This window comes from Thunnus maccoyii, chromosome 15 (assembly GCF_910596095.1).
Source record: "Thunnus maccoyii chromosome 15, fThuMac1.1, whole genome shotgun sequence".
Classification (NCBI taxonomy): domain Eukaryota; kingdom Metazoa; phylum Chordata; class Actinopteri; order Scombriformes; family Scombridae; genus Thunnus; species Thunnus maccoyii.
The window spans coordinates 7914746-7939092 of NC_056547.1; the positions used below are offsets into that span (position 1 = coordinate 7914746).

The window sequence follows — 24347 nt, forward strand, 5'->3', positions numbered from 1 at the left end:
CGACGAGGGACCGATAAACAGATTACGCTCGTTTAATGTGCTCATTCAGATGATGTCCTTCACCCTCCCACTTCTTCCCTTGCCTCATTGACTATTGACACAGTCCACGGCTCCACCTACGACCCCCCGTGATCTGTTTAAGATTAAATTTGATTAGTCAATGCCTCTGCAGATCCATCATGCCCCCACACCCTTCCTATAATTTTCTTCATTCCTCTGTCGTCATGGCTGGTTTAAGAATCAAAGAAGTGACTAAAAGGGGGGGGGGGGAGGAGGGTGTTGAGAGAGGAATGGAGAGATGCAAGGATTAGGGGTTTAATTTTCCCTGGGGGTCATTGTGTGGCACAAATTTTTACTGCCACAGTGCTTTGTAGCCCTTCGGATCACAGGATCCACTAAATGGACCGTTATTCACACTTAATGCTGTTGTGGTTTTGCCAAAGTTAAATGGTGCAAACAGCCATTGTTTAGTGTCTTGAGCCTTGAAACCACTTAGTGCAGTTAAGTGACATAAACACAAACACAGGTGGCGGGCATAAAGTATGTATTATTGACTTTTCTGGGTCGTTTATTTGCTCATGGGGGAACACCTGTCGACAGCAAAAACATACTTTTCTCCGTCTCTCTCTCCTTTTCATTTCTCCCGAGCCAAGAGTAAATCCATAACCTGTCTCGTCAAAAACGCTGTCATTTAATGTCATTTCCTTCCTCCATGTCTTGTTTTTCAATCTCTCTCTCTCTCTCTCTCTCCAGCCGTCCCACTCTCCCACCCCCTCTCTGGTAACCTGGCAGCAGGAAAAATGTAGCTGCCATCTCTTTATCTCTCTCTCTCTGTGCTTTTACTCTCCTAACCCACCCGCCTTCTTCTTTCCAACTCTCAGGGGTAGTTTTATATTAACTAGCAGAGCATTTTACCTGCCCGTGTGTGTGTGTGTGTGTGTGCGCGTGTATGTGTGTGTGAAAGCATTTATTGTTCTCAACCTTTCTCAGGCAGAGAGACGACACAAAGAGACCTGGACACAGCACACACACACACACACACACACACCCCCAAAGTCGTACGTGAACACCGACGTACGTACGACTCGAAAGCAAATAAGGCACGCACACACCCCGCCATCATGCTCAATAACTTCAATAAGCACACCTGTCAATCATCTTACGCGCGGCACTAGTTTCAGACTTTGCCGATTTTTGTGGGTGATTTGCTCTGTGTTTGCGCGCTTGTGCAAGTACTTGTGTGCTTTTCAATTTAACGGTAAATTAGACTACATGGCGCACGCACATTCTTTTAGGCAAATAAAAACTTTCACACTTTCTCCCAGCCTGCCTCTCACTATGTGTGTGTGTGTGTGTGTTTTCATTCAGCTAGCAGCCAGCAGTCCAACTTTATGTTACAGATAGAGTTTAATGTCCATATGTGATTAATGCAGGAAGGACTTTCCACATTATAAACACTCTGGAGGGTCGATTCTCTGTGGTAGTTGACACCATTTGGGGAGTTTTACTGTGGTAAAAATAGGCTTATCCTCTCTTTCAGTAACCTCATCTTTCTCGCCCTCTCTCCCCTTCCCCCTCCCTCCCACACACACACACACACACACATACCAAACAACACCTGTGAGGCTACCTGCTGAGAGGTCAACGCTAGAGGTCATCTCTCTTTAACTCTCTTTTATTCACACACACACACAAGCTCCTCTTCTCTTTTTCTTTGTGCTTCCTTCACCGCCCACACATCCACCTGATTCTCATTCTGTCCAGGATCTTACACCGCTGTTCTCAGACTTAACACTAATATATGTATGTTTAGCGGTAAATAATGTGTGCAAAAAAGTCAAACAAAAACAACTGATGAGTGTTAGGTTTGAGAGAGTAGCAGGAATTATATGCAGTATTTCCCCTAACAGTCTCTGGTTATGACAGGTCCCATCAGATTACTACTACTTTAAATGGTGTACAGTTATAATATCACCACTTATATGATAAAAATTACTCAGATGTGCTAATAAAGTATGTGGGGGAACAACAACATCAGTTTGCTGAAGTTTCCTATCAATATGGGCGGCTGTGGCTCAGGGGGTAGAGCAGGTCGTCCACTAATCAGAATATCGACGGTTCGATCCGGCTCCTCCAGTCCACATGTCGAAGTGTCCTTGGGCGAGATATTGACTCTGAATTGCTCCTGATGGTTGCGTTAGTGTGTGTGTGTGTGTGTGTGTGTGAGTGTGAGTGTGTGGCACCTTGCATGGCAGCCTCTGCCATCAGCGCATGAATGTGTGTGGGAATGTTGACATGTATTATAAAGTGGTTGGAGGACTAGTAAGGCTCTGTATAAATGGAGTCCATTTACCATGTTTATCACAAGTCAAACAACCATTACTGTAAACTATCCGGTGAAATCTATCTTGAGCAAAGCATGAATTATATGGTAAATATTATTTTCCCATATTAGCATCAGTTTATCTTTTATTAGATTTATACTGCTCCCTTAGATATCTGGACATAGTATCAGTTATGTGATTAAAAATGAAGCATTTCATACACAAAAAGGGTCTCGCATCATGTTATTCTGAAATATAACCCACAAAATCATTTAGTTAGAGGTAAAAAAACACATTTAACACACTCTGTGTTCTAATAAAAGAACAATTACGACATAACAGCTTGCTAATATTTGTCCCAGTTCAGATCAGAATAGAATATTGGATTTCACTGAGCTGAGAAAAAGGGAGTGAAAAAGCCAGAGAGTGAGAGGGCTAGGCCAAGCTGTGGCATGCCTTTCTAATTCACAACAGCTGAAACAATACAGGACCTGAGAGTGGATAGGCTAAGACATCACACACACACATATGCACTACTCACACCATCTCAGACATATTTAGATCGCACAATCCCGAGACATAACAATCGCTCACTTTCTCGATCAATCGCGCGTATAGTATGCACAGGGGTGAAAGGTGTGTGTGTGTGTGTGTGTGTGTGTGTGTGTGTGTGTGTGTGTGTGTGTGTGTGTGTGTGTGTGTGTGTGTGTGTGTGTGTGTGTGTGCCAGCAGGTTAAAGGAAAGTTCGGTTTGGACAAATCAAGTTATATGATTAGAGAAATTATGTTAGCGTGATCCAATCAGCCCCTCAGAGAGACAAAACACACACACACACGCAGGCAGAAATGAGAGTCATGCACTCAGACGCATACACACACACACACACACACATACATATATATACATACAGTATATAGACAAACTGAAAAATCACACACGCTAACGGACATGACTACGCAGGGTGAAAAAGAACAGAAAGACAGAAAGAAATCCAGGAAAATCCTGAGAGCCAGTAAACAACACTGGTGTCCAGATGACGTATGACTTGGATTAGCAGGGGAGTCATGGGAGGGTTACTGGGCTCTGACACACTGAACTCTTCAGACAGCACTCCACCTTAGCGTTTGAATTAGCCTCGCCAACATGGCCGATAACAACTTCAAACTGGTTAACCAGTCCGGCTGAAAGTCATTAGATACAGTCTGACCTGAGAGGATACAAACTTGGACGTGAATGACCTCAGCCCCCTTTCATACTTCAAATTTCAGATATTTTCCACTGGCCAGTTTCATCATGTGGTTTTGATGATTTACATACAGCGTACTGTAAGTTCAGTTTGATAAACGGAGAGCATGTTTATGAGTAGAAGGCTGAAATACTGACGGAGTATCAACGACATAAAATGTGTATCAGAAAAATGTTTATGAGGTTTTTTAACCTTTCAAAACATGACATGTAGTTTTATGCAAGAGTTTTAGATGACTTTGTTGATTTATGATTTCCAGACCTGAAGAGAAATGCTGCAGAGGGCCTGTCTGACTCACCAAGATTTAATATGGGCTCACTAGAAGACATTATGGGTTACATTACACGGGTATGTGTTAACACACAGTATCTTTCATTCAGCTCAACAATGGACTTTTTGTGTTTTGGACATCCTGTAAAGTCAAAACATCTTACTTACTAGTTACTAAAATCAAAAAGTCAAATGTCTAAACATTTTTTTTTACTGTAGGTGAAATTTAGGATGTGTTCCAGCTTCACAGCATGGGCTGAAAGACAACCAGGGAGTCGCTGGGCTTGACTTCTACACCCATCATTAAATAGCTGCTGACACAGTCGGTGCGAGGAAGGACAGTGAGTCACAGGCTTATAGATTCTCCAAGGAGTGAAAGCTATAGGATGATGGAGAGGAGAGACTGTAGGAGAATAAAATAATAGAGAGGAGGAGGAGGAGGAGGAGGAGAAATGTGTGAAGGAGAAGGAGGTAGAAGAGGTGAAGACAGGGGAGGTGTGCAGTCATGATTTAGGATAGGGATTTTCACAAACATGTGTGCACAAAGACACACAAATACCTCCTGCTCTGCTGTTAACCAGACTAACCAGCCCTTCCCAGGAATGTCCATCTGTACCTACAGGGTTTAGAGCCTTGTAACGCTGCTCTGCTGAAACACCACCGTGTTTGTGTGTGTGTGTGTGTGTGTGTGTGTGTGTGTTCTCTCATCCCACCCAGAGACTATGTCAGCTGCTTAGAGACGAAGGGAGTCAGGGGCATGCAGAGGGATGTTGATGCCACACCTTAATGTGTGTGTGGGAGTGTGTATTTGTGTGTGTGTGTGAGGGTGGGGTGAGGAGACAGCTGAGATTCCGGTTGCACCCCGAAAAAGACTGGAATTAGAAGCATCCTCTGATGCAGAGTACATGCACACACACGCTCCTCATTGGTCGGCGGAGCGAACCTAAATACAAACACGGATTCCACAGTAGCACATATGTGCAGACAGGATGGCCATGTATAAACATGTACACGGTAAATAGCGATAGTCTGACTGGGAAAACAGAGAAAAACAGACGGAAACTTTTCTGATCCTCTTTCTCACACAAAACGAGGCTGCGTCTGAAATCACTCCATCGCTGATTCATTCATTCATTCACTGCTCTGTATGTAACAGATGCAGACAGGTTGGTTTAATCCATAGTGAGCAGTAAATTAAAACTTCAGACACTCATAAATCATCGTCATTTTGTGTGTTCCCCGTAGGCTGCGACTAACGATTATTTTCATCATTGATTAATCCGTCCATCATTTTCTCTGTTAATCGTTTATATGAAATATTTAAAAAAAAAAATGTACAAAAAACAGCATTGACAATTTCTCAGAGGCCTCAAAGATGTCTTTAAATAGCTTGTTTTGTCTGACTAAGAGTCTAAAATGTTAAGATATTCAATTAACTGTCATATACAGAAAGAAAAAAAGCAAATCTTCCATTATCAAGATTGTTGCCGATTTTCTGAAGATCAACTAATCAATAGGAAGGTATAATGAAGCATGACTCTTAGCTTAAAGTATCATTTTTGGTGTTATTGTGGGAATTTTGAGAACACTTTATACTTTATAAATTCCACACGATTACAATTTGGACACTGAAATAAAATAATAAAAGGATGGACAGTAAATATAGAGCACTACAGTATATAAATAGGAGTGATTTCAGATGCAGGCGTTCTGCCATGTCTCTGTGTGTTTTCATTATGACCAAATGTTTTTAAGGGTGCGTACTGTTTCAAATTAGCGCTGATACAAAACCACTTTCTGATACCAAACAATACTTTTTTTCCAACACCTTATTCTGAGAAACAAAACTCTACAAAACTCTTTTATTTCAGAAAAGAAGCCAACATTTACCATTCAAATGTTGTTACACAATTATAAGCAAGAACTCTTACTCAATAAAATGGGCTTAAGTTGTCAAACCAGGGTCTGACCGACGTTTCAACAGTTTTCATTACACATAAACCCATTTTGGTTTTCATACGCAGCCCAAATTGTTTTATTTACATGATAAATTATGAACTATTGCTCTGGTTTTTGACAGGAATGCTGATTTCACTGCCTCTCTCTCTCTCTCTGACCCAGTAATTCTCTCTGAGATCACTGTTGGGAAGTTTTAATAATCTGACAACATCACCTCCCAGTCCCATGACCCCTTATCCCCTAGCTGCCCCCCATCCACCCACCCACACACACACACACACACACACACACACACTTCTCTCCGAGCCCCTTCGTCTTTCTAAGCATCGGCATGACATCATCCCTCTGGATTGGAAATGGGGTCTGGTGGGGGAGGGGGAAGGAGGAGATGAAGAGAGGGGGAGAGAGGGGTGGCCTGGTCTGTTTTGGAGCCAGACAGACATGTTTAGGTTTGAAATGAGCCGAGCTGGATCAGTTACAGAAAAAGAGAGAGTGAGAGAGGGAGAAAGAGAGAGAGAAAGAAGGCGGAGGGGAGGTAGAGACAAAGCGGCGGAGGAGAGGAAAGCAACTTCAAAGAGTGGGCGAAAGAGATTTTTGTCTTTTTTTTCTCCCCCTTTATCCCTCCTTTAGACTATTAGAGAAGGATAAAGGCAATATATACTGCAGCTGCAATACAGAGAGAAGATAAAAATGAAATAAGGTAACAAGAAAAGGCAGATAGGGAGGTCAGAAGTGGAAAAAAAAACCCTCTCACTCTATTCCTTCTATCCCATTATTTCCTTATCTTTGTCTCTGCATCTGTAAGCCCGCCTCGTGATCCTGCTTCTCCATGACGATCTGCCGTCTTGCTCTCTGTTTGACTGTTATTTTCTGCTCTTTCCTCTGTTCTCGACAATATCCCCCCCGCTATCCTCCCTTCATTGCCCTCCTATAAATACCCCCTCTGCCCCCAGACGGAGTGACAGACCATTTCTCCATGCTCTACATACCCTGCAGACAGTAGCTATTATACATCCTGCCCCTGCTATTACTTTCACAACCCAGTCTGCCACCAGTCTGTCTGCACCTCGGGTTCACAGTTCACAGCTTTAATGGAGTAAAAATCATAAACAGTGTATGGATAACGTGATTAACACCTACTTTATTTTATTAAGGACTGGTGAAGCCTTAAGGGGCTTATCAAATCTTTTTTCTGAGTAGAAATTATGACTTGACGGTGGCGCTAGATGAAAAATGATGAGATTACCAACATTTAATACATATTTAAACAAAAATAGGTAATTAATACTCTATTTCTTTCTTCAGCTATTTCTTGTTTAGGGATTTTTTACAAAACATCTGTATTTCTCCAGCTTGTTAAGGCATATTAATATAAAACTAAAAGAAAAAATTCAAAGAGGTTTCCAGGATTTTAGTCCAAATTGGAGAACCTTGCTCAGTTTTTTATTTAATGCAGGAATCAAAAGTAAATAAGTATAAAGAAAGCTGGTTCTTAATCTTTTCTTTGCTCTTTAATTTTTGTTATATCAGTCATTTACTGCGTCAGTGTAAACATACTGCGAGCACAAGTATTGTAATACCTGTAAACACACTCACTAACATGCTAAATCTACTGTAACTGTGCACCAGACAAAATACATAAAAGCTCCACGCTCTTTGTCTGATCTGGCCCTACTTCTGAAGTGTAGCCTATTTAGATTTCCACAGTTCTCTCTTTCTATCTCTCTCTCTCTCTCTCCCCCCTCTCATCCTTCCCTCCTTCTCTCTCTCTCTCAACACCTCTTTATCTCCTCGGTCTGTTTGTTCTTCGCCACACATTAATTTGGCCCGTTCTCATTAAGAGACCCGACGAGGGGGAAGAAGAGACGGAGAGAGAGACCTAGAAACAGACAGAGGGATTGGAGGGAAGCAGACACAGACAGATTAGTAGGGCGAGAGAGAGATGTGAGGGCAATGAAGATGTTTCGCTAAATATCCAAATAATTAAATTAAAGGAGATAAAAAGACAGAGAAGGAAAAGAAAAAAGGGAAAGTAGGGACTAGAATAAAGAGAAACATGAGCGAAGACGACTCATGAAATGGAAAAAAAATTGTTCTTTGATCCACCCACACATCTTAACAACAGTGGAGTCAATCACTCTCCGGGGGGACAAGCGGGACTCCTACTAAATTTTTCAAATGCATGAAAATGATTAGTGCTCATATCACATGAGTCATCAATCATTTTCCAAAAAGCATAACCTTCTCGGTGCATCTCAGGCGGCTGCAGATGGGAGAGACAGCGGTTTAGTGTGCTGCTTTGTGCGTGGGATTCGTGCATACTTCTCCTGAGCTCTCACATACTTACATAGTTTTCTAAAGTGGACAGGATATTACATCATGGTAAGAAAATGTGCTCTTTAATGATAGTAGTTGGACTGAAAGAGCGTTCTGTACCCGTGAAACGAACAGTGGAGAGTAAACGCGATGAAATACAATGGAGATGCCAGCGAAGCACATTCCTGAGGTTAGCTCCGACACCGTTCAAGACAGTAAAGAAGAATTACTCTTTAAAAAGGCAGAGACGTGCTACAATAGTCCAGGTCTTAATACTGAATATCACAAGAAGGAAACACTGTACTGTGATGAATTAAGTGCTGTGATCATGCAGATATTTTTTTTTCCCCGCCTTCATTCTTTAGTCAGAAAAAAAGTATAAACATATTCATATTATGACCAATATAAACATTGACTTCCTGGTGTTGGATCTATTTAACTATTTCCCTCCATTTGTTGTTGTGCAAAAAAGTAAATATTTGTACCCAGTATTTATTTACCAGCTGTTTACACTAGTGCATAGATGATTAGTTGATTCATCAAAAAATTAATCCACAACATTTTTTAGGCCTGATTGTTTAAGTCCAAAGAAAAAATGCTTTTGCTGCTTTTCTTTGTTTTATATCTTTGTAAAGTGAAAATTTGGGGGATTTTTGAAGGACACAACAAACAATATGAAGTCATCACATAAATATTTTGATATTTTGTAGACCAAACATCACTTTTTGTCAATTAATCATGATTAAAATTAATCCATAATAAAAAAAAATCACTAGTTGCGGCTCAAATTTATTTTTACATACTCTCCAGGTTTAATATATTATATTATCTGTATCATATTGCTAACAGCTAACGCAATGACCTCGTCTTGTTCTGGAAATCTGAGTGAGCACGACACCTGGAGATTGTCTTCTCAGACGCGATCTCCTACGTCAAATATCTCTGAGGTAAACAAACAACAACAACAACAACAACAGAGAAGCAGTGCAGATATTTCACATGCTTTCACTAAGTGTTGTGTAAACCACAACAGAAGGAGGAGAAACGGAGGAAAAAAAAAGGTGCGTCACTTGCTCTGGTATCAAATTTAGACCAACATCCATCATCACAGTGCTAACACGTTCGAATAGAGTGCAAGAGTAGTGCCTAAACATTATGAAGTGGGGTAAGTATGATATGTCTGTGGTCGTGTAAGAGACTGGGAAAGAGAGAGGAAAGTGTGTGTGTGTGTGTGTGTGTGTGTGTGAGAGAGAGAAAGTGTGAGTATATTTGTGGGAAATGTCGAGTGAACGCTGAAAGATCATCCTTTATAAAAACAGAGGCTGCGTGATTCAGCGGTGTGTCAGGCATTTTAAAGAGATGTGTGACTCAACTAATCACCATCACTGACTCCTGACACACCACAGGAGCCCCTCTCTCTCTCTCTCTCTCTCTCCCTCTCTCTCTCTCACACACACACACACACACACACATACCCCTACCTCACCGTCTCTATAAGTATGAACAAACAGAGGAGGATAAATACAGACCTCCTCAGAGGCTCTACAAACATTGGATATCACTATTCATGACACACACACACATTAATCACAAACAGAACATTGCACAAAACCTAAGCTCATGTTACCCTGAAGGTTTTCTCTTTATCTTTATCTGTGCAAATTAGGCATGATGGGAAAACATGATGGGAGAGGAAGAGACTGCGAGAACAAACAAGTACAACCTTTTCACCCTGAATTTAGTTCGATTCTCTCATGTTCTTCACAATCAAGCAGATGTTATTACTGTCAACACTAATGACAAATACACGTGTACTCACACACACTACTGAGAACTGTATGCACTGTTTTACAAACCAAAGAAAACCCCAAACCGAACCAGTTTTCAATCGGATTCTTCGAAACATCAACACATACAGTCATATGCATCTTCTTACTGACCGACACACTTGCACATACACACTAATGCACACTCACTCTCGTGCACAGATATCCATGTAAACCACGAGCGAGAAGAAGTCCGTCCTACCTTGAACTCCTGCAGCTGCTGCTTGATCATCTCCACCTCTGTGCCGACCATGCCCTGCGCGTTCAGCCCCTCTTCCGCTCTTCCCAGCAGGCCTTGCAGCTCGGCCACCTGCCTGTAGAACTCCCGAACCCTGTCAGCAGCGTCCTCGATCTGGTCCAGCCTGGCCTGACCTCGCTCGCTCAGCTGGAGGATAAACAGGAACGGATGAAACAAATTAACTTTTACAGTCACGTTAATGGAATAAATCTGGGCACTTAACAATGCCACCGCCAAACTATGACCACATCATCATCATCATCATCATCCGTCTTCTTCTCCCTCACCTTTCCTGCCTGGCGACTCAAAGCCTCTGTCTCCCTCCTGAGAGCCAGGAGGTCAGGGGAGGAGCCCTCCCGGCGAAGCATGGTGGTGCACTCTGACGAATGTCCTTCCAGCTCCGACCTGAGGTTGGTCAGACGGGACAGGAAGCCCTTGAGGGCGTCCGCTTGAGAGGCTAGAGAGTCTGCGTCACGTCCAACAGGACTGAGGGAGTCCAGTTCGTCATCAAGGTCAGCAAGGCGCGAGAAGACATCCCGGACGTGAGACTGGACCTCGCCGACGCCCTGCAGCCGAGACTCCAGGGAGGAGCAGCACTGCTCGATCTGATGGAGAAAAAGTGAACAAAGAGGCACACGAGGTATTAAAACAAGCATCTCACACAACACACCTGCAAAGCTTTCGGTTGACTTGCAGATTCACTTTTCATGATTGCTGCATTTAAACACATTTTTGGAGCGCAGTCACAAAACGGTTAACCACAGCAGAGATGTACTATGAAAAGGTTGGGATATTCATGCTATACCGAAATATCATTAATCATACAAGGATGAGCCCTTGGTGGGTGGTGATATTTTCTCTGCGAAAATTGGCTAAATTAGTGTAACAGCAGAGCACAAACTATGAAACCCAACCAGAAAATGATGCAACACTACGGAAAAGTAAAAATAGAGTTGGTCTGTGTAGGTGCAAGAAAGACACAGTGAAACATTATCTGAGAGTAGGCTGATCTGATATAAAAGATATCTGATACGCTTGCTGCTTCCACCGTCTCCCACAGAACAACCCTTCTTTTCTCAGCAGCGATGACACCGAATCAATATTTTAAAAAAGGAGAAATAAAACATCACAGTGAATAACAGCGTACTCCTCCAGTGGCTTTAATACACAATTAAGAGCGTCTGTGATGGCTGTAACCTTAAATGGAATATGTAGAAACTTGGATTGCAGGAAAAAAAAAAAAAAAGATGCTGAATTCTCGAAGCTCTGTTTTACCTTTCAAACTATGATAAAGTGTTGCATGTCCACAATGACCATATATGACTACGGTAAGTCAAATAGCTAAACTCTTCGGACAGCTATAGTTGTTCTGCAATCCCTCAGCGCCCTGACACTTGTCTGCTAAGCACCCCCACACACACATATAGTACAAACACACTAGATCTGACACCCTCTCACACAGTGACCTCTTGGTATAAATAGTTCCCCTGGTTGTACAACATCTCCTCTCTCAAAACTGCATATGTTAATTCCTAACAGTCCTTTCGTCGCTACTCTCTGCTCATATTCTGCTGTTTTTCCATAGCTATCTACTCAAAGAAGGATTCTGCACTGCTTTAAAATGTGAGTCAAATATATTTTGGACATTTACTAGTTTTTACTGGCAATCTCTGATCAGGTTTCAGGGGGGGAGGAAGCCCAAAAACACCAAATATGAAAGAAATTTAAGTACGGTGCTAAGTGCTGACACTAAGCTATAAAGAACTACTAACAAACCACTTCCTTTGACTGTCATCACAGCACTGCATGAAGTGTCAGAAATTATAACTCGAAACATGAATTTATGCCCTGACAGAAAGATTACTGTTAATCTTACATTATGCAAGTGTTTTTTGCAGATGTGATTGTGTGAGGCGTGTTCGATATTTCATATCTGACGTTAATATTCGCCTGATAATCACTTTGCAAACCTGCAGCATATTCCAGATGTTAAAGAAGTAAATTCATAATCACCTCAGATCCTCACTATTACACATATTTGTGGAAGTCACTCTGTTATTTATGACCACTGGAGTAAATTTCCACTCTTAGTCTCTTGTCCTGTACTGTGAACTAGCTTCTCACCTTGTCAGTAACATCTTCATACTCTTTCTCGGTGTCTTTGGCTTGCTCCTGAAGCTTCTGTGCTCCTTCAGTGCTGCCTCCTGGTTTCTGGGGTGCATCCTGCACCAGCCCCTGGGCCAGGTCTCTGAGGTAGACCACCTGAGGCTGCAAGGACCTCAAGCTGTCCTGCTGACTTCTCAGCCGCTCCAAGCTTTTAGCGGTACATGCCTGAATGGAAAAGAAGTAAACATGAGTTTCCTCTACTTAAACAACCACAACATGCTGTCAGTGCTGTGTTTGACACATTTTCCAAGAACAATGAAATGAAAATGACAATATCAACAATATCTTTCAGTACCTGAGGTCCTAAAGCCTCCTGGACTTCAATCTGGTGCTTTGCGGCCTCCAGCCTCCTCTCCACAGCTTGTCTGCCCTCTTCAAACTCCTTCAGACGACCAGCCAGCTCCTCCAGCTGGGAGGTGCGGTTATGAAGCCTCTCACCCAGTCCGTCCACCTTACGGTTCAGCTGGGCCTTCTCATCTCGTACCTACAGAAAATGTGTTTACAGTACATCAGTTGAGTCATTTACTTAATTTATGACTTTTGAATTGCTAACAATACACAAAAGATAAAGGACACACATCCAAATGAGCTAAAAAACCACAGTATAATCCAGCAAGCATAATAATAAATGTATAAAGTATATTAAGACAATCAGGCAGATGAAAACAAAAAAAATCTGTTTGTATACATATACTGCAGTGCAACACACAGAGATAGAGTCTGAAACAGGTAAAACAACATCAGGTACACACCTCTTCCTCCCCGATGCAGCACTGCTCCAGCAGCAGATCAGCTGCAGTATTGAAGGCCTCCAGAAGGGGTTGTCGCCTCTCGAGGTCCAGTGACAAACCTCGAGCCTTTTGCAAGGCTTCATCAAGGGCGGATGAATCCAGCGATGGCTGAATCTCTCCATCCTTCTGTTCACACTCTGCTACCCACGGTATCAGCTCGGTCTTGTGCTGCTGGTAGGTTTCTGCTTTGCTAAGAGTGGCCTTCAGTCTGCTCTCACGGTCTGAGATTCTCTGGTTCTGCCCCTCCCAGTCCTGTCGCAAGGAGGCCAGACGGGACTGCAGGGCAGACCGTTCATCTCCTCCTGCTGGGAGAGTGGCAAGCAGTGACGCTCCCTCAGCTTGAATCAGCTCATAGGAACCTCGCTGACTGGCAATACCACGCTGGAGCTCATCTGTCTGTGCCAGCAGGGAGCGGATGGCCTCCGGCTTGCAGGGCAGGGAGTCTGTGGATGATTCTCTGGGATCTGCCTGCTTGTCGAGCCAGGAGCGCAACTCCTCAAACATCTGCTGGAACTGCTGGGTGGAGGACAGGGCGGCCTGGAGCTGAGACAGGCCGTCAGCTAGAGGAAAGCAAAGCAGAGCGCAAGGAATTACAAACATAAACACTGAAAAACTATTTCAAACAAAAAAGGACAAATAGGACTTGTGCAGTTTTTGTTGCATTTATTTCAGTGGATGTGTTAGTGTTATTTTCTTGTCATCAAAACAATATTTCTATTAAAGCTTAAGAGGGATCAAGCTTGAAAGGGGATACTGTTTGACCTCATCAAAAATGTTACCAATGAACACATAAATGGACTATTATTTCTGTCTATATGTGTAGGAAATCACAACCAGCAAATACATCAAGCACAAACATAACAGCACACTTTAGTAGGCAGATTAACAAAAACACTGCTACTTTGCAAGATAGCATGTAATAAATATTGACCAAAACTTGTCAAAATTAATTTAGTGATAAACTCCACAAACCTGCGCGCTCCTCTAAACTCCTCAGTGGCCCGCTGACACTCTCCAGTCGTTTACTGAGCTCTTCCTTCAGGTATGGTTCAGCCACGATGGTGCTCAGCTCCTGGCAGAGCCTCTCAGCCTCCGCCAGCTCAGTCCGCTGTCTCTCCAGCTCCGAGCGGATCTCTCCGGTTTCCTGCAGGCTGCGTTTTAAAGCCTCGGGCTGAGCGCTAAGCGAGGCCTGAGCATCGAGCCTCTCACCCAGAGCAGAAGCACTTGAAGAGAGCTCTTTGAGCAAAGCCTGGGACCAGGAGAGGAGGAAGGTTATGATATTTTACTGTCATCATGAAAGTTGAAACTATACAACCGTCACTCTAATTGTAGACTTACCTGATAGCGTTCGCTGGTTCCTTGGGCCTGGTCGATGTGGTTTGACCTCTGGGTCAGTCGGCTTGTTAGGTCCTCCCACTGCTGGGAGATGGAGCCCAGTTCAGCCTGGACATCCGACAGGTCTTTAGGGTCTTGGGCGGAGTCGCCAGTCTGGGAGAGGATACCCTCGGCGGACTGGGTCAACTGGTCAAACTGTGGCCTCCGGGTCTCAAACTCACGCAGCATAAACTAGAAAAAAGAGGAGAAGTGAGAGAACATCAAAATTAACTAAAATATCAGATATCATAAGAAATAGAATTCATTATTATCAAAAAAATAAATTAAAAACATGTGAAAGCCTGAAGAAACTCCTGGGACATTTTGACATCCAGACATTTTTGATAACTACATATTAATAGAAAATTAGAAAATTGTATTCCTTTATTCCTTCCTTTGTAAGTTGGTACTCTAGTTGCACCATGTAAATCTTTTAAAATATGATCTTCTATTTATCAACAGCCTGCTTTTATGACTAAAATGGATGTAGAAGTCAAAACGAATGAGAGACTGGTGTCTAATCAAACAATCAAATCACTGAAAGTTGTCATTATTATGGTTTTCTATGATGTCTTTATAACTGTTGGCAGCATCTCTGTGATTCTGTCTACAGTCTGGGCTGCATACCTGCACTTGTTGTTTCTGTGTGTTGAGCATGTTGGGGTCGATACTCAGTGGTCCCAGCACGCTCATCATTAGCTCCTTCTCCCTCAGCCACGGGCCCAGCTGATTGGCTGCTGAGGCGAAACTGCCCAGCCTGTCGGCACATGTTTCCAGCTCAGTCTGCCTCTGGACTGCTGTCTGATTGGCTGTCTGCCAACGGGAGTCTGGGGAAACAACCAATGGAGGCAGGAGTGAGAGAACATAAAAAAAACCCCCAAATAATATGCAAATGTTTATAAATAGAAATCTATTCCTCACTGAAAATTTGACAAAGGTTTTCTGTCTAGTTTCCTCTTCAGGGGATGATTTTTATTATTAGGTTGTACAACAAGGAATTATGGTAATCTAAATTAGATCAGTGATGGTTATGTAGCTTCTTAAAGTAAACCTTTTTCAATGTGACAATGACAAAACAATAAGACATTTTTCTTGCTCTGTTCCTCCTCCTACTTCTCCTGTCTCCTTCTCCTCCTCTGACTCATGTTCTGGGCATCCAGCAGCATGTGTTTGTGTACGTGCACTCAGTCCGCATGGCTTTGAAAAAGGCATTATGAAATATGAAACATAAAAAAGGGCCCCCCTTCTTGGATTTTACCTTAAATATTTCTGTCTCAGTTACCTCATAGGAGGCCCTGGTAAAAATATCAAGTATACAGGCGAACAAATAGCTTTGACAGGAACACTTCCCACTCTCTCCCTGGGTAATATTGATCTCAGTTTCTTACCATCTCTTAGAAAAATTATTATAAATTCTGAGGCACTATGCCATTTTCTTTTACTGCACCACAGTAAAAATGCCTCATCTTTTTTTTTTTTTTCCTTTTTCCCCACTTTTTTGCTCTTGTAACGTTTATAAACTATTTTTCAACCAGATCTTTTGCAGCAACGTCTACCTCTACAGTCAGAATATTCACAGAAAAGCCCAACAGACATAACAAACTCAGTATCCGTCCTCAGGGATCCACTTCTTTAAAATAGATGACTCTTTGTGCTGTGTTCCTTAGGCAATGTCCTTGCTCTGTATCTCCAACTTGTATTATAAATCTCCTGTATATGCTACCTCCACGTCATTGGCTCAGGCTCTGACACAATATACCTTCTTCATCATGGCTCTACCCACGCAGGTTTCTTTGATTGTCAACTCTGTGCTACAGGTACTGTACAGTATTTCTATGAAACCTACTGTACCATTTACCTACAGTACAATATCTCTGATGGTTTTTAGATCCTGGCCTTGAAAAAAAGCAATGTCTTTATTCACATTTTTTCCCACACATGATTCTACTCTAGTTTTTCCCTTTGGGCATCTGTGTCAGGTAAGTCAGTTGACAGTGAAATGGCTGTCCCATCATCTTTGTCGGATATCCTCGTGTATTTTTTTCATCATCTGCGGTACATACCGATCTCCTGCAGCTGTTGTCTCCAGGTGTCTGCCTCGGGAGAGTCGGGGTTGTCAGCGATCAGCTTCTTCAGCGTGCTTTTCAGCTCGTCTACCTTCCCGGAGTGCTCAGCCAGCTCCGAGAGCAGGGCCTGGAGACGAGAGGAAATGAGAGAATGTCAGGGCTTCAAAATACTGTATCTATTCAATAAAAAAGCACACAATAAATGGAGTATGTCAAAAACGAGGGTTGTGATGTCTGAATTTGGCACAGACATCAGCAGATAATATAATGTATGTGACATTATAGGGGTCACAGACTATAATAAATAGATGAACCCGGTTGTTACCTTGTTCTCCTGGGCCTGGGCTCGTACCGCCTCTGGTTTGGAGGGGGAGGCGGTCTGTCCCTGTTTCAGGCTGTGCTCCCTGTCAGTCAGCCAGCTCTTGAGCTCCTCTGTGCCCTGTCTGGCCTTCTGCCTCAGCTCCAGCGAGGCCTGCTGGCGGTCGAGACGGTCCTTCAACTCCCTGCCCAGCGTGTCATATCGACCGTTCACATCAGATACGGCTACTTGAAGCTCTGTTAGGTCTGAGGACACAAAGACAGAAAGGGAGAACATTGCTAAACATACAGCAGAATAGAGGACAAAGAAAGAATTTTATTACAGCCTGATCTTTTATAAACTAGGAGAGCAGGCTTATAAGAGCTACAGTTTTACAGTAAAGTAAAGAGTAGATTCAATTGGAGCATATCAGGGTAGCCTAGATAAGAGTCCTGTAGATCTGGAAGTTGCAATGATTATATTATTGGAAACTGAACAGATTTTTACTGACGGATGTTCTGCATGGACAGAAGCTTGACAGAGACAGGACAGTAAAGGACACGAGGAAACATTAAAACAGCAAACAACGCCGTTATCTCTCAGAGTTACTGATACGAGGAAACAAAACAATAATATAGCTGGAGCACATCGAATAAATGATGTAGAAGTTTATCTTAGACACAAATCTTCAGGAGGCATAAGATAAGAAAGAGAGAGGGAGCTAGATGGGGAGCTCACCTTTACAGGTGTGAATGCCATTGACACTGCTGGGACCTGCTGAGCCATTGATTTGAGGAGCACCTGGGAGAAAGACATACACCCGACTGAGACAGCAGCACTACAACACACTCATGCAAGCATGGTCATACAGACATACAGGACCAGTGATGTACAAGAAAGCTCAGTGCCAGTGCCAGCAAAGACGTGGCAGCTTCACACTTCAAACTCAAAGTACTGAACTCAGCAGGGACTTTGGACAAAAGCCGTGGAAACAGACAACAGCCGTGAGAAAGACATGGAGGATACCCATAGTCTTTACATAACAAAGACATTTAATGGGTGTATCAATAAGCAACATAAATAGGTGCATCATTTTGCTCAATACATACATTTTCAACATCTAGCACGATATGTTTACTTTCTGATATAAAAGCAACAATAAATGTTTTCTGTTACATCTGAGTTTTACTTTTAACTTCCAATTAATATTTAATTCTGCCTTTCACAAGCAAGGACTCATAGTGGTTAGATTTAACTAAGAAATTATGAATATAAGCATTACCAAGCATGGACGTATAGAGGCAGGAAACTTCTATAATAGTGACTCCAATGTCATGAAGTTGGACAAAATAACAGGAGACATGCTGATTCGTCTCTGTTTTGAGGTTGTAGTTTGTGTTATTTAACTGTAAGATCTTCCTCTTTTTTCGTCTTCAAATTCATATACTTTCCAAAGTTGCAAAGTTGCTTCTCAGTAGATTTTTCAGACCATATTTGACATCTGAGTACAAATAACCAGATGTTTACTTTATAAATAAAAAGTTGGCGTTGGTTTGGGCCAAAAATGTTGTGACTCTGGGTGAAGAGGACGCTGTGACAAGACGACAGTACTTTTGCTCTCGCATATGACTTACAATTGCCGCCTCCCCCATGTTGGAGATGTCGTACGATTTTACACAAAGTTTGCACCGTGCTTGCTTTTCCCATCTGGAATCCTGAACCAACCAGGTTTTATATTTGGGATTGTCAAGCCGGCCCTTGGACTACTTGCATTTACCTGTTGTGTCCGTTCAGTCCAAACTCCTACACAGAAAGTTGGATGACATTCAACTTTCCAAACATCTCTGCCCAAAGAGGAAGTAAATTAACTGGTGCGACCTATACTTGTATTATTTTCCCTTAACATATTAAATAAATTATATTATTTTATTGTTCCTGTCATATTTTTTTGTCTCTTTTATAAACAAGAAACGAAAATTAGTTGAAAAAAGTTAAGTTAATTTTTATGGCTTCTGTGCAGCTTTGTTACTTCATTGTGTCCATGGAAACGACGATAAATGCAGCCATAAATGTATGGTTTACTTAGATAATCTTTATTTTACTGATAACTACATTACTGCATAACTCATAAATGTTCAAACAAGCTTAATATTTGGTTACTTGTGATGCTATGTATACATGCAATTCAAAGAAATTGCCGCATTTTCTTTCAATCTAATTTGGTCGCAGATGTCCAGATTTGGTAATAAGTAATAAGTCAGTTGGGGCAGAGATGTTTTGCAGGCTGTGACGTAGAGGCAGCTCTGCGTAGGAGTGTGTGTTCAGTTGCACAGCGTACTTCTTGTCTTGCATTTGACGACATCGAGCTCGTTCTGGCCCTCCCAACTCACACAGTGGTCAAATTTTTGGCTGCGCTGGCTGCCTGCTCCGAACGCCATAAAAAACACTCTGCTTGTATAATCAATTTATTTTTAGAAATTCTGAATTTTATATTTTAGAAAACAGAATAGGGGCAATAGCCTGGAAACACAAATATTTTTCCATACTCTCTTTTTGTTCTATACTTATCCAGACCTGGAAATTACAAAAAATCAAATTCAATACTTTTCCATACTGCACAGGAGCCCTGGTAGCTGTATCAGCAAATTACAATAAAAATTGATTATAAATGCAAATGTATTGCATTCTTTTTTTGCCCTTTACAGCCGTCTTTCCTGCTCTCCCCATGTTCATGATTTGTTTTTCATGTCTGCGTTTCTTTCCAGGTCACATCATTTTTATAAACCCCCTGTTGACTTTTTTTTCCTCCCACCATCATCTGTAAATCTCACCTTCATCACTTGCAGAAATGCTCTCATGTGGAAAATAAGTTATTTAAACAGAAGGAGTGTGGGAGATTTGTTTTGTTTGGCCTTGTTTCCATCCCTGCTCTTCCTCACACAGGTCTTACCAGTTTTAGTTTTTGGAGCGGTGATGTCGATGATGAGGGACTCCAACTCTGAGCCAGTCTTGTTCAGCTCCTGAACCCTGGAACCCTGTGACTCCCAGTCATTTAGCAAGTCCTGAAGGCATAATGCGTTTTACATTAAATTAGGTCACCGAATACAGACACAAGATTCAAGCATGTTCCCTAAATGTTTTCCTCTTGTTTATGTAAAAACGATGAATTCAAGGTTTACTGACGCCTCGCTTTTTGTTTATATTTTGTTGATAAATGATTTAACACACACCTTGAGCTGCTGGACTCTTCTCTGCAGGCCTTCAGTGTTCAGGCCGACCTCTTTGGAGGGTAGCTGGTCCTGCGCTGTCTGGAGCCACCTGAGGAGGGAGCCAGAGAGGCCGCGGAACTGGAGCAGCTGCTGCTCACAGGCCTGAATGGCAGCAAACCTGAGTGAGAAACAAAAACAGAAGGAATGGGAGGGAGAAGAGGAAAGACAAAAGGATGGCATGGAGAACAGTGACAGAGGGTTAGAAGCAGTGACGTAGAGGATGAAGAGGAAGGGGAGGTTGCAAAAAAAGAGAAGATGAGGAAAAGGGGGAGAGAAGAGAAAATTCATCTTAAATCACACTTTTATGTTTTCAATGCAAAGTGATGCATTTATATGATTTCTCTTAAGCTGTTTTCACATTGTACTAGGAAAAAAACCCCAACCCTGTACAAAGCACTATTAACAGGGAGCATTCAAGGTCCACACTGGCCCTGGGGCAGCATTAACACAGCGCTGACCTCCCTCTCTATGTATGTGATCTAGAAAAGTGCTGACTGCCCGTAGACAAAACAGCTCTGAGAAGTTGCCTGGCATGGAGCAGTATCATTATCATGCTGCTATTTTTTCCCCCCTGAGGATTCGAGGCTGGGAGTTATCTAAGGGGGGCCGTTTATAGGAGGGACAATGAGCCATGTCCACTCTGCTTATATTAGCACCCGGGCCTGCTCATCGTCTCGCAGTGGCCACACAGATTCAAACACTTACACTTTACAGTACTGGCTAACCGACTGCTGTGACACGTCATGCAACACAGTAAATAATCCCCTACATCATGTACAGCATGTTCTACGACTGCTCTCACCCACAGTGTAACTGAAGTGACCACTGACACCCTTGTTTTAGATTACAGATTTGTGTTTTACTAATAAATAACACTGTACATCTCTTGGTATCTGACCAGGCATTAAAACATGTCCATTATTGGTTGTTTTTATGTAACTGGCTCACCAAACTCCAATAAATCTAAGCCAGACTGACGGTATTTATAAATTCCCAGCCCCCTGTTGACAGGCTTCAAGTGTGGCAGCTCACTGATGCGACGTCAGACAGGGTAGGCATAGCAACTGGTGCTCTATGATGGCTACAAATTTAGAAAACAAATTTTGGAAATGCCAGGAGCATAGTTCCGCCGAGCCAGTCACAGTGTTAGAGAAAGAAGGCCTTCGCTATCTAATCAAAACTTAATTTTTTGCTAATTTTGACTCCATCTGTCTGTGAAGGTTAACTGGTGTCTAAAAAGAATTCACAACTGTCATATTTCAACAACAAGTGGGACCAAACACAATAGAACTGAAGAGTTGTTAAGTTCAGGTTTGTGTCTGGCGCCCCCTGGTGTATTTTATGGTGAACTGTGAATGAGATTAAAAACTGTTAAGGCTGTTAAAATATTTTGTTTCAGAGAAAATCATTCCCATTACTCCTTTTTCTTATATAAAACTCTCATGGCTATAAATATTTCCTACTAAAGCAACCATGTAAGAGCTTGGAAAATGAATTTCTATCTATGTTTTGCTATTAAACGTGACAAAAACTCCATTAACCTTGGAAGATAATATTGATTGTGGCTTCACATTTATGCCTGTATGATTCAAAAAGGCACTTTCTACTTATCTGTTAACATCGTTACCTTTTGTTGACATTGGCTTCCAGTTGGGTGAACTCATCAGACACCCCTTTGACATTATCCAGTAAGCTTTGTGTGTTGCTGAAAGCTTTGGACTGGCTGAGCTCATTGCCAAGGTTGCAGAAGGACTTCAGCTGGCCAGCTTCCTGCTCCAGCTCGGACCGGACCTCCTGGAAAGAGACACACAGGACAAAAGTGTTGGATTGACCTACAGCATCACCAATAATATCACTGATACTAACTGAATCAGTTGCCTACTGCATCCATTTATCAACACAGAACCACAAAATATTTGGAAAACATTATGATTTTTTGATAAATCATGTTTGTTTTTTAGAACTTCTGGTAGAAAACAAACAAGAAATAAACTATTTATCCAGACTTCTGGATGTACACTGCCCCTAGCAATTATTTATGAGATCTTAGAATATTGAATTCAGATGACTAAAATGAGACCGAACAGCAGACGACCTATTTCTATAAATCTGACCTCAATGGTCTGCTTGTAGTCCTCCACGCTGCGGTCTGGCTGGCCCACCGGGCTCAGAGCCTTCAGCTGGCTCTGGGTGAAGACCTGGAGGTCCGTCCCAAGCCGTTCGTAGCTCTCCAGCCTGGGCAACAGCCCTTTGAGCTCAGCTTCTCTCTCCGCTTGGCTGGCTTGTGCTGCAGCATAGCGTTGAGTCAGTTCGTCTAGTGCGCCCTGGAGACCGGAGGCTGTGGAAGCGTCAGAGCTCTGAAGAAGTTTGGAAACAGAGTCCCGCGTTGCCTCCACACTGCCCTGCCTGGAGAGCAACTCTTGACGAAATTTCTGGAGAGGAAAAAAAGGAGAAGAGGCTTTGAATGCAGGCTTCAGCAATATTTCAATATGTGGACATGACAAAGATGTGCAATAACTCTATTCGCTGAGGAAACCCTTTATGCTACCTCTGAGCGCACTCCTACCTGGTTCTGGGTCAAAGCGTCTTGTACAGCCTGTGCAGTGGGTTCGACTGGTCCAGGTTTCAGAACCAGTTTGTCCAGCCAACTCAGCAGACCCTTCAAGCCTTCCTGGACGCTGACCGACTGGGCCACAGCTGTCTGCAGCTGCTCGGCCCGCTCAGAGACAGATGCAGAGAGGGAGCCAAACCTCTTCTCTAAACCATCTAAAAATAAGGACTCATCTCATTACATGACATTTTTACATCTGTCCATTTACATTTATCAAATGCAGACAGTGTAATGTGAATGTTAAGTTCTGAGTTCTTGTTTTGATACATCTAAATTCAAAAACCGAGAGAAAACATAAAAAAACATGTCCCCATGCAGGCACAGCAGACAGTGGTCAGGATTTAAGGGGACAGATTTAGCAGATTAAGTTACCTGCAGCACACAGGATGTCAACAGCTTTCAGGGAGGGAGATTCATCTGTGCTGACCAGATCTCTGCCTGCTCTCTTTACCTTCTCCAGCTGCACCGAACGCTCAGCCAGCTCATCCTGCAGCAGCTGAGAATACAGAACATACTCAGTCAAAATTAAATAATTCAGTACTCAACATGATGAAGCGGTCTGTGCTCTTTTACTGCATTCCCCCCATGTTCTGTTTATCTAAATATTTGTCACGTGTATTTCACCTGTACTTGTCGTAGTGTGTTCTGCAGGTTCTGGGGGTCTGTCTCTCCACTGGGCTTGGCTATGCTTTGGTTTTGTTCCTGAGTGCTGAGCCAGGTGTGGAGGGAGACGACCTCATCCTGGTACTGCTGGTACCTCTCCAACAGGCCGGACAAACGGCTGCTCAACTCTGTTGACTGCACACGCAAATACAGAGTTTTAATGTAAGTACAACCCCGAGATATTGTAAAAGAATTTCATTAAACACAATTTACACCAGTTTCCAGAAAACATTCACACCCCTTACCTTGGTGTGTAGGGTTGTGTATCTGTGGTTGGCGTCCTGTAGCTTGTCAGTCACCAGCTCCTTGGTACTCTGCAGAGCTGGGTCTGAACCACCAACTTGCTCCAGAGCTCCTTGAACGGAGTCCAGAACCTTCTGACCGGAGATGGAGACAAACCGCAGGTCCGCCTTGTGGCAAATTACATCCTCAGCAAGCTGGGAATGCAGATACAGTTTACAGGTCAGTTTTGGGACAAATGCATATAGATGTGTATGTCTGACAAGAAAACACTACATTTTCATTACAACAAAGACTTTTCTTTATAAATGTGAATGGAAAGCATGATTACAACCAGCAGGTCACTAGTTCCCACAAATTACTGGGAAAAATGTGTGAGAGCCTATAAAAAAACTGCAAATGTGACATCAAGGGACCTTTAATGAGAAAACAAGTAAACAGCTTCAATGGAGTTTTTCAGTGGTTCCTAGATTAGAATGTGTGATTGTGTGAGTGTAAATCAGGGCATGTCAGGGCACTGGGATAGATGGAAATTGAGCATGGGATCTCAGTCTTCCATGGATAATTAGACATTTAAAAAGTTTAACAGTTTGTGTTTTTACTCTGGACACAGATACAGTGAGTGAGATTTTGCAGCTCGTACACTTTTATTCAAAGACACAGTGTAATTAATGTAACTGGAACCAGTAG

At 42.5% G+C, this 24347-nt stretch overlaps 1 protein-coding gene across 13 annotated transcripts in view; it reads right to left on the reverse strand.

The window, feature by feature from the left end:
* The window catches only part of macf1a (microtubule actin crosslinking factor 1a), a 236795-nt gene that overhangs the window by 50755 nt on the left and 161693 nt on the right, over positions 1-24347 (reverse strand). For all 13 annotated transcript variants that reach the window (XM_042434970.1, XM_042434975.1, XM_042434969.1 and 10 more), the window contains 19 exons: positions 23663-23854; positions 23379-23552; positions 23127-23250; positions 22710-22909; positions 22258-22575; positions 21771-21937; positions 20105-20261; positions 19825-19936; positions 17613-17675; positions 16902-17140; positions 16574-16703; positions 15138-15337; positions 14475-14702; positions 14109-14385; positions 13098-13696; positions 12641-12829; positions 12304-12510; positions 10467-10784; positions 10144-10326 (listed from right to left, as the gene is read on the reverse strand). In XM_042434970.1, the coding sequence (XP_042290904.1) occupies positions 10144-10326; positions 10467-10784; positions 12304-12510; positions 12641-12829; positions 13098-13696; positions 14109-14385; positions 14475-14702; positions 15138-15337; positions 16574-16703; positions 16902-17140; positions 17613-17675; positions 19825-19936; positions 20105-20261; positions 21771-21937; positions 22258-22575; positions 22710-22909; positions 23127-23250; positions 23379-23552; positions 23663-23854 (4077 nt within the window). The remainder of the gene's footprint in view (positions 1-10143; positions 10327-10466; positions 10785-12303; positions 12511-12640; positions 12830-13097; positions 13697-14108; positions 14386-14474; positions 14703-15137; positions 15338-16573; positions 16704-16901; positions 17141-17612; positions 17676-19824; positions 19937-20104; positions 20262-21770; positions 21938-22257; positions 22576-22709; positions 22910-23126; positions 23251-23378; positions 23553-23662; positions 23855-24347) is intronic.